Source organism: Pogona vitticeps, chromosome 4 (assembly GCF_051106095.1).
Source record: "Pogona vitticeps strain Pit_001003342236 chromosome 4, PviZW2.1, whole genome shotgun sequence".
Taxonomy (NCBI): domain Eukaryota; kingdom Metazoa; phylum Chordata; class Lepidosauria; order Squamata; family Agamidae; genus Pogona; species Pogona vitticeps.
Window position 1 is genome coordinate 9240323 of NC_135786.1, and position 15173 is coordinate 9255495.

The 15173-nt window shown below is 41.9% G+C and overlaps 1 protein-coding gene across 8 annotated transcripts in view; it reads left to right on the plus strand.

Annotated features, from left to right (window-relative positions):
- The window catches only part of DIDO1 (death inducer-obliterator 1), an 84541-nt gene that overhangs the window by 21374 nt on the left and 47994 nt on the right, over nt 1–15173 (plus strand). For all 8 annotated transcript variants that reach the window (XR_012086105.2, XM_020804623.3, XM_078392010.1 and 5 more), the window contains 3 exons: nt 826–921; nt 2742–3618; nt 4947–5265. Coding sequence is in view for 7 of the 8 variants with exons in the window: in XM_078392010.1 (XP_078248136.1) it covers nt 826–921; nt 2742–3618; nt 4947–5265 (1292 nt within the window). In the remaining variant the exon portion in view is untranslated. The remainder of the gene's footprint in view (nt 1–825; nt 922–2741; nt 3619–4946; nt 5266–15173) is intronic.

Below are 15173 nucleotides of genomic sequence, written 5' to 3' on the forward strand. Positions count from 1 at the left end.
TAGATCCATGCATAATTTTTCCTAGACATTTTATTCTTGCCAGGAGTATACCTGCATAGTGACTGGGCATATGTGAATGTAAGATGGATAGGGGAATACATTATTAGGAATTAAATGTTGCAGATCCTTTGAAAAGGAACTAACAGCATTGGAAGTTAATTGTGATAAACTGACATATCTGATCTTTATTTTTTCATGTCCCTTTCAGATTATTAATGTAGAACACAGTCTTATGCTTCCTTACATAGAAAATTAAGGTGTTCTGTGAAAGGCAACCTATAAAGATTTTCTAACTTTTTTTTCAAAGAAATATTAGCCGGTTGTTGTGTATTACTATATTGGCTTTATAGTAATATACTTTAGCCTGCCTGAGGCCTTTCTGTGGTTAAAAGAAGTACAGTATGTAATTTCATATACTTCTATATAATAGAGTGAGTTTATCTCTATTTCTGTTCCTCACCTTTCCTCTGGTAAGCTCATGGCAATGTACATGAGTCCCTTCTCCCTACTTTTATCCTTGTAACAACCCTGTAGTTAGGTCAGGCTAAGAGTGACTAACCCCAAGGTTTTTCAGTGAGTTTCTTGGCTGAGGTGGGACGCCCACATCCCAGTCCAACAATATGCCAGGTCACAGTTAACAATGTATGCAAGCTAGGCAGAAACTGTAGCTATTGAGGGTCTCCTTTTTAATATTCAGTTACCTAAATGTTTAACCCCTCCAGTCCCAAAAGAGAACCTTTATAGTTTGTCACCATCAATGCTTTTTCATTAATTGAAAGTCAATTAAAAGTTATACATCTGTGTTTTATTATTGTTTGTTTTCAGAGGTGACACTTGGGAGCAGTAGAATCTCTAGTATGGACGAAGAAAATTTGGAATCTGCAGTGGAGTCCGAATCTAATATGGAAAATCCTGCTCTTGGTAAATGATTTGCTTAGGGAGGAAAATAATTTCATAAAAGCATGGTACTATCATTCCATCTATTTCCAGTATTTAGGCTGTGAGTGCCATCATTCACATGACACAAGCAGACAACAGAAGAGTTATCAGTGGGACTGGGTGTATCTTAGTGTTTGCAAAAATACAAATATCTTTTTCTGTTAAAAGTTGAGGCACAAAACACACAACCCTATGAAGACTAACCATTGCCCAGTGGGCATAGAGTGCTGACTTCTTGTGGGGAAAATTGAATATTGGGAGGGTGGGGAGAACAGTATAATGTGGTTGGAACTGTAAACACTTCTACTCTGTAATTGCCACATTTTGGCAAAAATCCTGTTGCATAGCAAATCACACTACAGTAGGCGAACTGAATCAATGGGAATTTGGTGTGTCATCTTCATTGAACCTACTGTAACTGCAACTTACTTTAGTGAGTTACAGTTCAAATAGGTTTATGGGAATCAACGGAGGTTATGGAGGAGTTAATTCACGAAATCCTCATTGATTCAGTGGGCCTACTGTAGTGCAATTTACTATGTTACACAACAGAATTTTGGCCTTTCCTGTCAGTCTCACCATAATTAATGAGAATAGTTATCATGAAAAACATGTCTTTTAACAACCTAAATTGTGTGCTGCTTTTATAGACAGCAAGTCTTTCATAAGTACAAGGGATGTCCCATTCCTTTTTATAGGTTTCCTTTGGTCTCCCCAGGCAGAATTCTATAAGTTATCTAAGAACTTCCCCAGGCAGAATTCTGAGAGTTTCAGCCTGCGGCCACACTGACATTTCACTCACCTGGAGCAAGGCGTATCTGATAGGCTGCTTGGCTGTCTCAGGCATACTGTTAAAGTACAAAAAGGGAAATGTCCTGCTGCTTTCAGGGACGCCTAGGTCTTCATGAGGGCTATAGTTTTTTATGCCCATTAGTCTTTGTTAGAGGACTTCTTCAATGAACTGCACCTCCCACAACGGCCAAGGCCTCTGAGGAATCACTGTGTAGTTTCCTTTTGTATGTTAACAGCAGTAAGCCTGAGATAGCCAAACAGCCTGGAAGACAGGCCTTGTTTTAGGTGAGTGAAATGTAGGTGTCTGTGGGTTAGAACTCCCCAGAATTCTACCTGGGGAATTTTTACAAGATTGTGAGAGTTGGAGTCAAAAAGGAAAATAAAAGACTGTTGCACTCTTAGACAGTTCTCTGCCCAGGTCCAGAGCTGGCAACCTGTAGCTCTTTAGATGATGTTGGAATACAGGTTCCATCTTTTTACATTATTGTCTGTGCTGGCCAAGTCTGATGGAAACTGCAGTCCAGCACCTGGAAGGACACACGTGTAGTTAATTGTAGTTCTGAGGTCATAGTTGTTTGCAGGCTTCTACATAAGTAACAGACAGCAGCTTCATATCTTTTGCTCCTACTTATCACTGCTGTTGTCTCCTCATTGCCAGGATATTCAGTTATCCTTCTGAAAACAGTGTGATGATTATCACAGGGCTTATGTGATCACACTGTTTACTCTGAGATTTAAAATTTGGAAACAGATATAGATAACTGAACATTAAAAATATGTCTTACATGTTCAAAGGAATATATTGTAATTAGTACTGTATACTTTTAGATGAACTACGGAGGTTTAAATTTATCTTGTTTGTGCTATAACTTTGTTTAATGAGAACTGTTAATAAGAACTGTTGATTTTCTTTCTATTTGGATTCATGCCTTATGCTTGTGCTCATTAGAAAAATAGTTAACATGTTTAAAATCTGCAAAGGTTTTTTTCCCCTTTCTTGTTAACATCAGCTTTGGATGACAGAGGCGAGCAAAGCAATGAGGATGAACAAAAAACAATTAAGCCCACTAGTAAAGAGTTCAAGAAAACTTGGGGATTTCGGAGAACTACAATTGCAAAGCGTGAAGGTTTAGGAGATGCTGACATGGACATCATTGAGCAGTCGTCTGCACAGCATCAAAACCTGGCTCTTAGGCGTAGTGGGCGACAACCAAAACGCACTGAACGGGTAGAAGAATTTCTTACAACAGTGAGGCGCAGGGGAAGGAGGAATCTTCCTGCAGCTCTTGAGGACTTGGGTGAACCAGCATCCTGCCATGTTACTGATATTGAGACTGCTTCTGAAGGCAGCGTAGAAAGTATGCCAGATACAAAAAATGTAAATCAGAAGGGCCGCTCCAAAGAGAGTAAGGGCCCGTCAGCTTGTAAGAGTAGCTCAACTAAGGAACCTGAGGAAGAAGAGGGAGATGAAGAGGATACATCTGACAGTGATAGTGATGGGTTAACATTGAAAGAACTACAGAACCGTCTAAGGAAGAAACGCGTTGAGGAGAAGCCTACAGAATTAACACTGAAAGAGTTACAGAATCACCTCAGGAAAAAACATCAAGAGCAGAACTCTGATGAGTCAGTTGATGGCCAAACAGACAAACAAATTAAGCATGAAGTATCAGTAAAGCAAGAGCCAGAAAGTAAAGATAATATTGATACTGGAGATCAGTTAGCTGTTTCAAAGGGAAATACTGAAGCAGTTCAGGTTAAAAAAGAGAGAAAATCTCCTTTGGAGACTGGTGATGAATCTGAAGAGCCTAGGAGGACCAAATCGGAGTCTGAAGTTTATGATCCTAGTACTCTATATTGTATTTGTCAACAGCCTCACAATAACAGGTATTCTTTACAAACAGTAGTATCAAAATATTACCTTAAAAAGCTGTACAGTGTGCCATGTCTATATAGGAAGTTTATGTGTTCAAGAACCTTCAGTATTAAAGTATAAATATATTTCTACAAGAGAACACTTTTTACAGTTAAGTCCATTGCACATAGGAAGTTTGCAGAGATTTGCAATTGTACAGGTTGTGTTGAAGGAAGGAATACATTGGGATGAAAAGATGACAATTATAACAGGGTTTGTGTGTTAGTTTGTTTACAACATTTCTATCCTGCCTTTCTTTCCCAAAAGGGACAGATTTTTGTTGGGTTTCTTTATATACAAAGACTAGCACACAATTTTAGATGCTGCCATGCCATGAGGGAGCTTCTGCCACAGTTTTACATCCACTACTACTGTTATATCCTACTAGGCTGTGAGGTACATAATACTTGACAGGTCAGAGCAGAGAGGTCCACATTATCACAGCTGGTAAAGGCAAGGAGACAAAGACATGCAGTTGAATATGAGCAAAATGTGCAGCTGGACTTGATATTGAAGCCTTTGTATGTTATGTGCTGTCAAGTTGTTTCTGATTCACAGCAACCTAATAGATTTTCCAAGGCATATGAGATATTTTAATTTTACCATTGTCACACACACCCCCAGCGAGTTTCCAGGGCTGATTTGAAACCAAATCTGCTTAGTTCTAGTCCATTGTTCTGTCCGCTACATTACACTGGCTGTACTATAGTCTTTGCTAAAACATTTTGATCTGTAATTCTTAAAAGAGGTGGATTAGGTAACGAGGAATTGCATTTTGGTTTTATTTTTGGTAGATGTGGAAATGTCTGCTACATTGATGATAATAGTTTTTTCAAGGAGGTAGCTGTTTCAGTATGATGTAGTAAAAACAAACAAACAGTCATGTGGCACTATTAAGACTAGATTTTATTTGGCATTAGTTTTCATGGACTGCAGTGCAGTTTTTCAGATGCAACTGAAGATAATATAAAACTTATTGGCAGGGTGGATAAAAATTTTAAAAATAAGTCAATTTAAATCACAATTAAAATTCTAAAAACAATTTTTATTTAGCTCTTCAAAATAAATATCTTTTTTCATTTTAATTTGTGATTTAAATTATGCTTTAAATCAATTTGATTTAAATCAAATCAACCCTGCTTGCAGATCTTAAGGGTGCCACAGGGCTATTTTGCTGTTACTGATGGTACAAGAGTGTGATACAACTTTCATAAACTACATTCGACTGCACTCAGATACATGTATATAAGCCTTAGTTTATATACCTAACTGATATATCTTTACCAATACTTTTTTTTAGGTTTATGATTTGTTGCGATAGATGTGAAGAGTGGTTTCATGGGGACTGTGTAGGGATTTCTGAGGCTCGTGGGCGACTCTTGGAAAGGAATGGGGAGGACTATATCTGCCCAAACTGCACCATTCTACAGGTGCAGGATGAAACTGTTATGGAAACAGAGCAACATGAAACTGGGTTGGGACACGTTGCGAGTGATGGCACAGAGCTCACAAGCATAGGAACTATTGAACAAAAGTCCATTGAGGACCAAGGAATAAAGGGTCGCATTGAAAAAGCTGCAAATCCAAGTGGAAAGAAAAAGCTGAAAATATTTCAACCAGTAAGTATTCCAGCTATTCAATTTAAATCCATCGTGACCTTAGGTCATCTATCCTTTTCTGATACAAACACTTATGATTAAGATTGTTAGGGGCATATTAAACACTTCTTCAACCAAACATCATAAGTCACATATTACTTACTGATTATCCTGTAAATAAGAGTGCTGACATTTTTCCAGAGTATCTGAAGGTTTCAGAAAATGTATGTGGAGAAGGTCTTTAATTTCACACTATGTATGACATATCTATGCATATATGATCTAATTCCCAATTTCCTACGGAGGGAAGATCATTCTTACAGTGGGTTGTCTTGCCCATTCACCTAGATAGACTGGATATTAAAGCCAATAATTTTTTAGCTCCTAACTTCCTCTGGTGGTGAGGACAACCCAGGAATTCAGTCTGTCTCCACCTCAATAGCAGCTCATTTTTCTCATCTCCTACACTCACTTCTCTCTAGACCGTTTTACTCCTTTTTCCCCCTCCTCCCTTGGCTCTCTTGCTTCTCACCTCTGGGACAAACCTCTTCTACATTACTGTGTTGCACCGAGAGGATGGCTTGGGCCTGTCATGGGCTGACCCCCATGAGGCAGCCTATGGCTGAGTCTAAGGTGATGCCTTGTTCTGCCATTGCCAGGGACGGCTGAAGTCCTGTTGCATTTCTCCCTGTGCAAGGAGGGGGCTTCCTGAGCAGGCCTGTCTCATGCTTACAGAAGTCTCACAGGGGCAAAAGGACTGAGCCAAAGAGCCTCTGCTCTGAGTACCATTCAGCAAACCCCCCTTCTTTGCCTCTGCCTGCACCATGGAAGGCCCATCCCTGAACTCAGACATCTACTCCAAGGGATTCTTCTATTCCAGAGGTTCTTGGAGTCTGGTGCATCAACTCTCCCCAGCTGTTTCCCAGAATGGAGAAGGGACTCTCAGGATATGGGAGGGAGCCCCGATTTCTGATCTCAAAAAGTTCTCAGGTCTGTACCTGTATCCTCCAGGCTTGTTCAGAAGCGTTTTCAGTTTACAGAAGCAGTTGATCTATGGGCCAAAGACATGCTCTCACGGGTGATACTAAGCTCAGTCATGTACTGAAGCTGCTTTCCTTACAATGGATTCCAGTTCAGTTTAGGCCTTCTCCAGTACATCATCACTTATGGCTCAAATGCTGGCAGGCCAACCCCACAACAAAAATAAAGATACAGTAGTGCCTCGCAAGACAAGCGCCCCGTTTAATGACAAAATCGCATCATGACAAATTTTTTGCGATCGCAGAAGCGATCGCTTTATGATGTTTCAAATGTTTTTTTTTTTCACATTGTGATGATCGGTTCCCTGCTTCGGGAACTGATTCTCGCAAAATGACGATTTTTGGCCAGCTGATCAGCAGTTTCAAAATGGCCACTGGGTAAACAAAATGCCCCCCCTCCTGTTTTCTGGGATGGATTCCTCGCTGCACGGGCAGCGAAAATGGCCACCCTATGGAGGATCTTCGCTGGACGGTGAGTTTCAAGCCCATAGGAACGCAATAATCGGGTTGTTTTGTGCCTGCACTGAATGTCTTGGAAGATTTTAGAGCTTAAAAGTACAAAGTTAGTGGGATGTTCCCCTGTGGAGCACATGCTCCACCCACCTAAGATTCCCCTCAGTTCCTTTTTTCCGCCATGCTGATAGGATCTCCAGAAGAATAGAGAGTGTTTTTGACCGATTTTTAGCGACTATATTAGTATTTCCTCTTCTAATCAACACCTAAATTGATACCTTCCTATTTTCCAACCAACTAATCTACGTTCCCCTGTCAATTAGTTCCGTTTCTTTTCCTTTTCCGCTTCTGGCTTCCTGCCCCTCCCATATCTTCAACCATCTCTCCCTCAGGTTTACTGCTCTTTACGGCCTCAACAGATCCTTTTTAAAGGTGTGTCGGCTGTTCAAGTGAGATCCCATTATCTGATGTCCATGAATGCCGTTTATTCTGCTTGGGCGAGCAACACCCAACCCATTCTTGTGCAGCATGTAAAAAATTGACCAAGCCAGCACTTAAGCAAAGGCTCTGATCTCACTTTTGGAAGACAGCCATGAACAAAAAAGGCTCATGCTTTGGTGTCAACTGGTAGCCTATCTCCCCACACTGGCCTCTCAATGGCTGATGCACCATCCAGCCAGGCCTCGGCCTATTCTAGCCCTGCATCAGGGTGGGCGATTGAAGTCCAACTTTCAGGATTGGACTCTCCTCAACACTCTCCCCGAGAGCATCTGGAGGAACAGAGGCACACTGGCCTCTTGGTGGCTGATGCGCCATCCAGCCAGGCCTTGGCCCATTCTGGCCCTGCATCAGGGCGGGCAATTGAAATCCAACTTTCAGGATTGGACTCCAACACTCTCCCCGAAAAAACATTGGGAGAAATGGAAGCATATTTCTCCTCCTCAATATATGCCTTCATATGGAGAGTGCTACCAGTACAGTATACCAATTTTCCACGGTACCATCATTTTGACGTGGAGGAAGTTGTCCCATATTGCAATCCATATCAATATGGAAGCATACCAAGGACATTCATATTATCAAGAACTGAAGCGTGTGTGATATGCACTACCTTACCATCCAACTTCCCTACACCAACTTCAGATGCTATTGATAATTATCTTCCATCTCCTTCAGAGGATTTCACTTCTTATTCACAGATGATATCCAGAATGGCTAAATCCCTACAACTACATGTTGAAGAACCTCCATCACCTGAGGCAGATCTAATCTTCAACGACAAACAAGAAAGGACACAAAGTCTTACTTTTTATTCCATCGATGCTCAAACTAATCAAGAAAGCATGGGACAAGCCACCATCTACACTACAAATCTCAAGAAGGACTGAAAACCTGTACAAGACCCATGGAACGGACACAGAGTTTTTGGCTAAACATCCTACTCCCAATTGTATAATTGTTGAGTCCAATCAGCCCAGAGCCAGAAATAAGTCTTCAGTGGCCCCTACTATAAGGAAGGTCGGAAAATTGACATCATCGGCTGAAGAATTTATTTGCTCCAATCCTTTTCACTTAGAGTCGCCAACTATCAAGGGCGATGGGCGTTTATCAGCGCCAACTTTGGAACAAAATTCTGCCGATACTGGAATCCGCACTTGAATCAATCAAAACTGAACTGATTAATGCCCATACCGGGCCACCTCATTGGCAAAATAACAAAGGATTGTGGATAGATATGCGGCTGATGCAGCATCGAAGACCCTAGCATCCTCGATAGCGTTGCGCTGACACGCCTGGCTTAGTTAGATCCACCGGGCTGTCTGATGATGCCAAGTCAAGGATAGAAGACCTTCCCTTCGACGGCACAGATCTCTTTAATCGGAAAACAGATGCAACCATGGAAAACCTTTATAAAATACGGAAAACTGCAAGATCATACACCAACCAACAATCCTTTTGATACCAACGACCTCAATACAGACAGACTCAGTTCTATCCACAATCATTTCAACAACAATCATATCAGAGATTCTAGCCATATCGACAATTCCGATCACAGTTGACAAGTCCTTTCAAGGTCCACCACCATTGACATCATCCTTTCAGAATCGAAATCAGTCCCATTGACACCAGCCTTTTCAAAAAACCCAGATAAAGAGGAGAATGGTTTGTTGTGATCTCTACAGGATGCTTCTATATTTGGGTCTATCCGTCTCATCAAAAATTTCTCAGATGCCGGTTCGACAACGTGTACCAATTCTGTTCCCTACTTTTTGGACTTTCCATTATGCCGGGGACTTTCACAAAGTGCATGGCACCAGTTGCAGCGCATCTCTGCCTTCAGGGTATAAACATCTACCCATACACAGACGACTGGCTGATAGTTGTGACATCGTACCAAACGTCATGCTTGACACACTTCAGAACTTTGGACTCAAAGTAAACTATACAAAATCTTATCTCGAACCAGCACAGACAGTCACCTACATCGGAGCTCTCTTTGACTCCATGCAAGCCAGAGCCTTCATCCCCCTGGAACAAGTTATAAGGTTAAATTGTGAATTTTGTTGTATGGTATACTGTGTATATACTTACAATGACAATAAATTAAATTATATTATAAAGAAGGATATTTGCCCCTTTCAATCTCAAACTTCCATTCCAGCCCATCATGTTCAACACCTCCTCAGGCTCATGGCATCCACAACATCAGTAATCCAGCATGCCCGACTCAAAATGAGGTCACTCCAGTCGTACTTGCCACTGTTCAACCCAGTGACAGACCATCCATCTGTGAAATTGACTGTGACACCAGAGTTAGCCAGTCAACTCACTTGGTGGACATCGATGTCGAACCTCCGTGTTGGACTATCATTCCTGCTCTTCCATCCGACGGTGCAGGTCACCGACTCCAGCCCATCCAGCTGGGGAGCACATTGTCTTCATCACAAAATTTATGGCCTATGGACGAGACAAGAACAATCACTTCACATCAATCATCTCAAGCGCCAGCGCTTGTCCGAAGACAGTTTCCATTGTTACATGGTCAGCGTGACTAGGGAGCACCGTTTTACCTTCCCACCGAGGTGGTACCTATTTATCTGCTCGCATTTACATGCTTTCGAACTGCTAGGTTGGCAAGGAGCGGGAACAAAGCAACAGGAGCTCACTCCATTGCGTGGATTTGATCTTACGACTGCTGGTCTTCTGACCCTGCAGCACTGGCTTCTGAGTCCAAACTATTTCTCTGGCATATGAACTATCAGGCAAACCACCTCCTGATAATTTGAATGCACATTCCGTTAGAGCGCTGTCAACATCTACTGCCTCCCAGTGTGGAATCGAGGTTTCTAACATCTGTCGTGCTGCAACATGGTCTATTCCATTGACCTTTGTTAGGCATTACCGCCTAGAAGTGAGAACATGCAATGATGCTGGATTTGACAGATTTGTTTGGCATTCTTCCTACCGTGATGTCCCACCATCCGGGAAGTGAAGCTTGCCAGTCACCCATTTGTGTGGATTCACAGCCATGAAGAAGAAAAAGAGGTTACCTACCTGTAACCATAGTTCTTTTAGTGGTCCTCTGTGAATTCACACATCCCACCCGTCATCCTCCCCTATGTCCATCATGGGTTATATTAAATGATTATTCTGCCCGGCAGACAAATTCTAGGAACTGAGGGGAATCTTAGTTGGGTGGAGCATGTGTTCCACCGGGGAACGTCCCACTGACTTTGTACTTTTAAGCTCTAAAATCTTCCGAGACATTCAGCGCAGGCGCAGAACAACCCATTTGTGTGAATTCACAGAGGACCACTAGAAGAACTATGGTTACAGATAGGTAACCTCTTTGTCCTTTCCCTACATGGCAACAGACCTTCATTCACATGTAGAGAGTATAGAAATGCCAGATCCCTGAGGAGGCCACAGTCAATCCAGATGGAATTCCCAGGATGGCCAGAAACCATTCAGTCTGTTCCATCCTAAATCCCAGATCAAGCAGCTATGAAGGGGTGCTAATAAGTATTGAGCCTTACCAAGAAAAAATTGAGCTAGGAAGCTATAAATTGCAGGGTGTATTGGCCAATTTGTCTATATTCAACAGAGAAAAAAATCAACTACCTATGATTTTAACTTTTTCTGGTCCAAAGTAAACATGACAGCACCTCCAGAAAGGTTCAGTGTGGAAGAGCATAGGACCATAATCAAGTTCCTGTTTCTCCAAGGGAAAGGTGCAAAGCAGATCCATGATGAAATGTCACAAACTATGGGTGACAGTGGCCCCTCATATGCAACAGTTAAACGTTGGGCTGTCAATTTTTAAACTGGCCATTTCGGTGTTGAAAGTGAGAAAAGCAGTGAAAGACCTGTTTATGTCTTTGTGCCTGCAAATGTGAAAGCCATCCATAACATGATCATGGAGGACTGCCGAATATCACGTGAGAGAGTTGATGCCATTATCCACAACGATTTGGAAATGAGAAAGCTGGCAGCAAAGTGGATCCCCAAACTTTTGACAACCAAACAAAAGAGGAAACGTGTGGAGTCATCGATGGCTGTTTTGGAACCTTTTGCAAAAAATGAATCAGATTTCCTGGGCAAGCTGGTAACTGGTGATGAGACATAGATCTACTGTTATGATGCTGAGACAAAGGAACAGTCTAAAGAATGGAGGCACAGTGGTTCCCCCAGTCCAAAGAAGTCCCGAGTGCAAAGGTTGTTGCAGAAGCAAATGGCAACAGTTTTTTGGGAGAAGAAGGGAGTTCTGCTGGTGGACTACCTCCAACAGGGTTCAACCATCAATGCAAAATATTACTGTGCTTTATTGATGAAGTTGGGGCAAAACATCAAGGAAAAACATTGAGGAAAGCTCTCCAAAGGTGTCATCCTGTTGCATGAGAACGCCTTGTCACACACTGCAGGTGAAAGAATGACAAAACTGACGTCCTTAGGCTTTGAAGTGATGCCCCATCCACCCTATTCTCCAGACCTGGCTCCTTCTGACTATTATCTGTTCCCCAAACTCAAAAAACACCTAAAGGGACAATGATTTGGGAGTGTTCTGGAGTCAACTAATGCTGCAAACGAGTGGTTACGCCAGCAGTTGGAAGAATTTTATTTACCGGGACTTAAGAAGCTGCAGGACAGATGTCACAAGTGCATTGACTTCCTGGGGGGGAATATGTAGAATAGTGTGGCAGTTACAGTTTCCTAGCTCAATTTTTTCTGGGAAAGGCTCAGTACTTATCAGCACCCCCTCGTATAGTCTGTTTGATGGCAGCCCACCCACCCATCCACAGGAGGTAGGTACAACAGCCCCACATAGCCTGAGAAGACTCCACCAAAAAATAAGTACTTGCCATGCAAAGTCAGAGAGGAGTACAAATAGGGTTTGCTGTTTCCTCCCCTCATTCTGAACAAAACAGAACTCATTCCACAGGCTATAAGCTAGAATTGCTCTGAAGGTGCCATTATGTTCAGCACTTTTCCCAAATGCTACCTGGATGAAAGGAGAGCTCTTCTGGCTCTAAAAAAGGGGTGCATCAGTGTATAAAAGCAGGAAAACTCAGATGAAGGCCCTTCAGATCATTGTAAAAGCCCTTTGAGCAATGATTGGTAGGCTTCTGTGATCTACAGAGTTCTGTCTCAGCATGCCTGTTCACTCTCTTCACTGTCAATTCCCCATTTTTTCTGTATGGAGAAGTGGTAGCCCATAGGCATTGTAGTTACTGAGATAATGGGTCACTTGCGGTTGCCCTCAGGAAATTGCAGGTATACATATCCCCTTATGTGGGCTATCTTTAGTCAAGTGTCCTCTACAAGCCAGAGAGAGACATTCAGCTGTTCATGTGAATTCTTCCAAGAGTGTGATTTACTCACCAAGCTACAGTCAGATAAAACCAGTTGAAGTAATCCAACATTTATACAATAATCAAAGATACCTGCCAGAACAAAACATTCCCTTCCTCTGAAAACGGAGAGAATCCATAGGTATGTGGTAACTGGATTAAGCTACAACAAGTTCTTTGATGCAGCTTACAAAAACAATACACTCAATCGTAGCAGACTTGAACTGGATGCCATGGACAAACTTCTATGCTTGTTCCTCCGCCTCCAAAGGACCTTCAGCTGAATCACAAAACTGGTCGTTTTTCTCACAAGTCCCATGGTCTTTTCATTGGCAGACATTTCTGGCCTTGTTCAGGACACTTCTATTCTCCACATTCAAAAGGTTCAGATTAAAACTATTGCCAGGCCTCAGGGTTGCGTGGACACATCCAGCTTTGCCAGTGACTCAGGACAAGGTGTCCCAAGCCAAAAAAAGATCCACAACATCAGTTGGCTTTGAACTAAGGCTGCTTAAACTAATCTCAGTTTTTCCTATCAATTGGGAAGGGGGCTTGAGATCATGCTCCTTGCAGAGCAGAGTTTCATCTCTAAAAGAGGGTCACAGATGATTCTACACACCAGGGCAAACTGACTGAGCTGACAGGACATTAATCACACCTAGTGGAGCCTATCATTACAGGCATTCATCAAATAACCTGACTACTAGCACCCAGGTGATAGATCTACAGTGGTGCCTCGCTTAACGTTTGCTTCGTTTAACGTTTTTTTCGCTTAACGTTTATTTTTTCAGAGGCAGATTGTGCTTCGTATAACGTTTTTCCCTATGGGCGATTTTCGCATAGCGTTTTTGGGACCATGCTTCGCTTAACGTTTTTGGTTTTAGGTCCCCTGCTTCGCTTAACGTTTTTTTTGTTTTCAATTTAAAAAGTGTCTTAGAAGGGTCCAAAACAGTTCTAAATGCTTGGATTCGTTAGAGGACCCCTTAAGTCATGTGCAAACCTGATTTGGCTTTGATCTGACGTTTCGTTAATTTTTTGTGAATTTTTGTTTTTTGGCCCATAGGAACCAATGGACCTGTCAAAATCTGACAGCTCCATGCTTTCCTATGGGGGAGAAAACAATTTACAAAAAATTAACGAAAGTTCAGATCAAAGCCAAATCAGGTTTGCACACAACTTAGGGGGTCCTCTAACGAACCCAAGAATTTAGAACAGTTGCTGAGTCTTCATTAATTTTTTGTGAATTTTTTCTTCCCCCATAGGAAATAATGGAGCTGTCAGATTTTGACAGCTGTCAAAAGTTGGGGGAAAAAAATTCACCATTAATTAACGAAAAGTCAGATCAAAGCCAAATTAACTTTTGCATCCGTTTTAGAGGGTGCAGAAGCTAATCCAAGCATTTAAAACCATTTTTGACCCTTTTATGACACACTTAAATTTGCAAAAATTGACTTCGCAAAGCCATTGAAACCTATTGAGTCAGCTACAATACATTCCAATGGAGGATACATTGTATCGTTTAACGATGTTTCCTATGGGTTTTTTTCGCTTAAGGACGGCAATCCGTGCCTATTGGAACGGATTAACCGGTTTCCAATGCATCTCTATGGGAAATGGTGTTTCGCATAAAGTTTTTTTCGCATAAGGTTTTTTTTTTTGGAACCAATTAAAAACGTTATGCGAGGCACCACTGTACTTTGCTTCCCCAGAGAGCAACAACAACAGCAACAAAACCCCTCCAGGTATTAGACAGTGGGATTAGGAGACCTTCAGTGTTTCCTTGGTTGCAAGGTTTACTGCATGCCTTCCTTCAGATAGCTCTCCTGGGGAAGACCTCTTCAATAGTTAAAGCAGAAACGCACAGAGCCATTTTCATAGCTCCTCACTTGGGTTCCAACCCTTGTAGAACTGTGTCTTAGCAGACTTTAAAAACAAAACAAAAAACTCCCAGTTAGGGACAGTTTACCATCCAGATCCAGGCCACAGCTTCATGCTTAGTTATTGAAAGGGACTCCTTTTTGAACAAAGAGTATCTTAAGCTGGTTGTCCTCACTGTGCTCATGTTGCATAAAGAATCCACTAATAGATTCTGTAAGGTAACTTTGAGCCTTTCATAGGTAGCGTAATGTTTTTAAAAGGGGCACATATGGAAAGCTTCATATGTTTTTAAATTTTTTGCAGGAGGGCATGGAGAGGGGTCTGGTAGTCAGCAACCTAAGGAGAAAGGCAGCTTTAGCAATGATTTTATTGTCTGACAAAGGTATCTCATTGTACATGCACAAGAATATCAACAGTTTTCTTAGGGATAACTCCTCCTGTACTGCACAGATTTCTCTCATGGAAGCTTCTCCACATTCTTGCCAAGCTTATGTCAGTATTTTTAAAACTCCCATAGCAGAGGGTGTTTGTCCTCACTGCCATTGCCTCTGCAAACAGTCTCAGACCTGGGAGGTTCTTCCTCTTAAGTCAGAATGAGTTATACTCCAGATGGTTCTTGTTATTTCTCCCGTTTACTCCCTACCTTCATACCAAAAGTTATTCCACCTTTCATTAGGACCAGGATGTATGCCTACCTTCCTTTGCC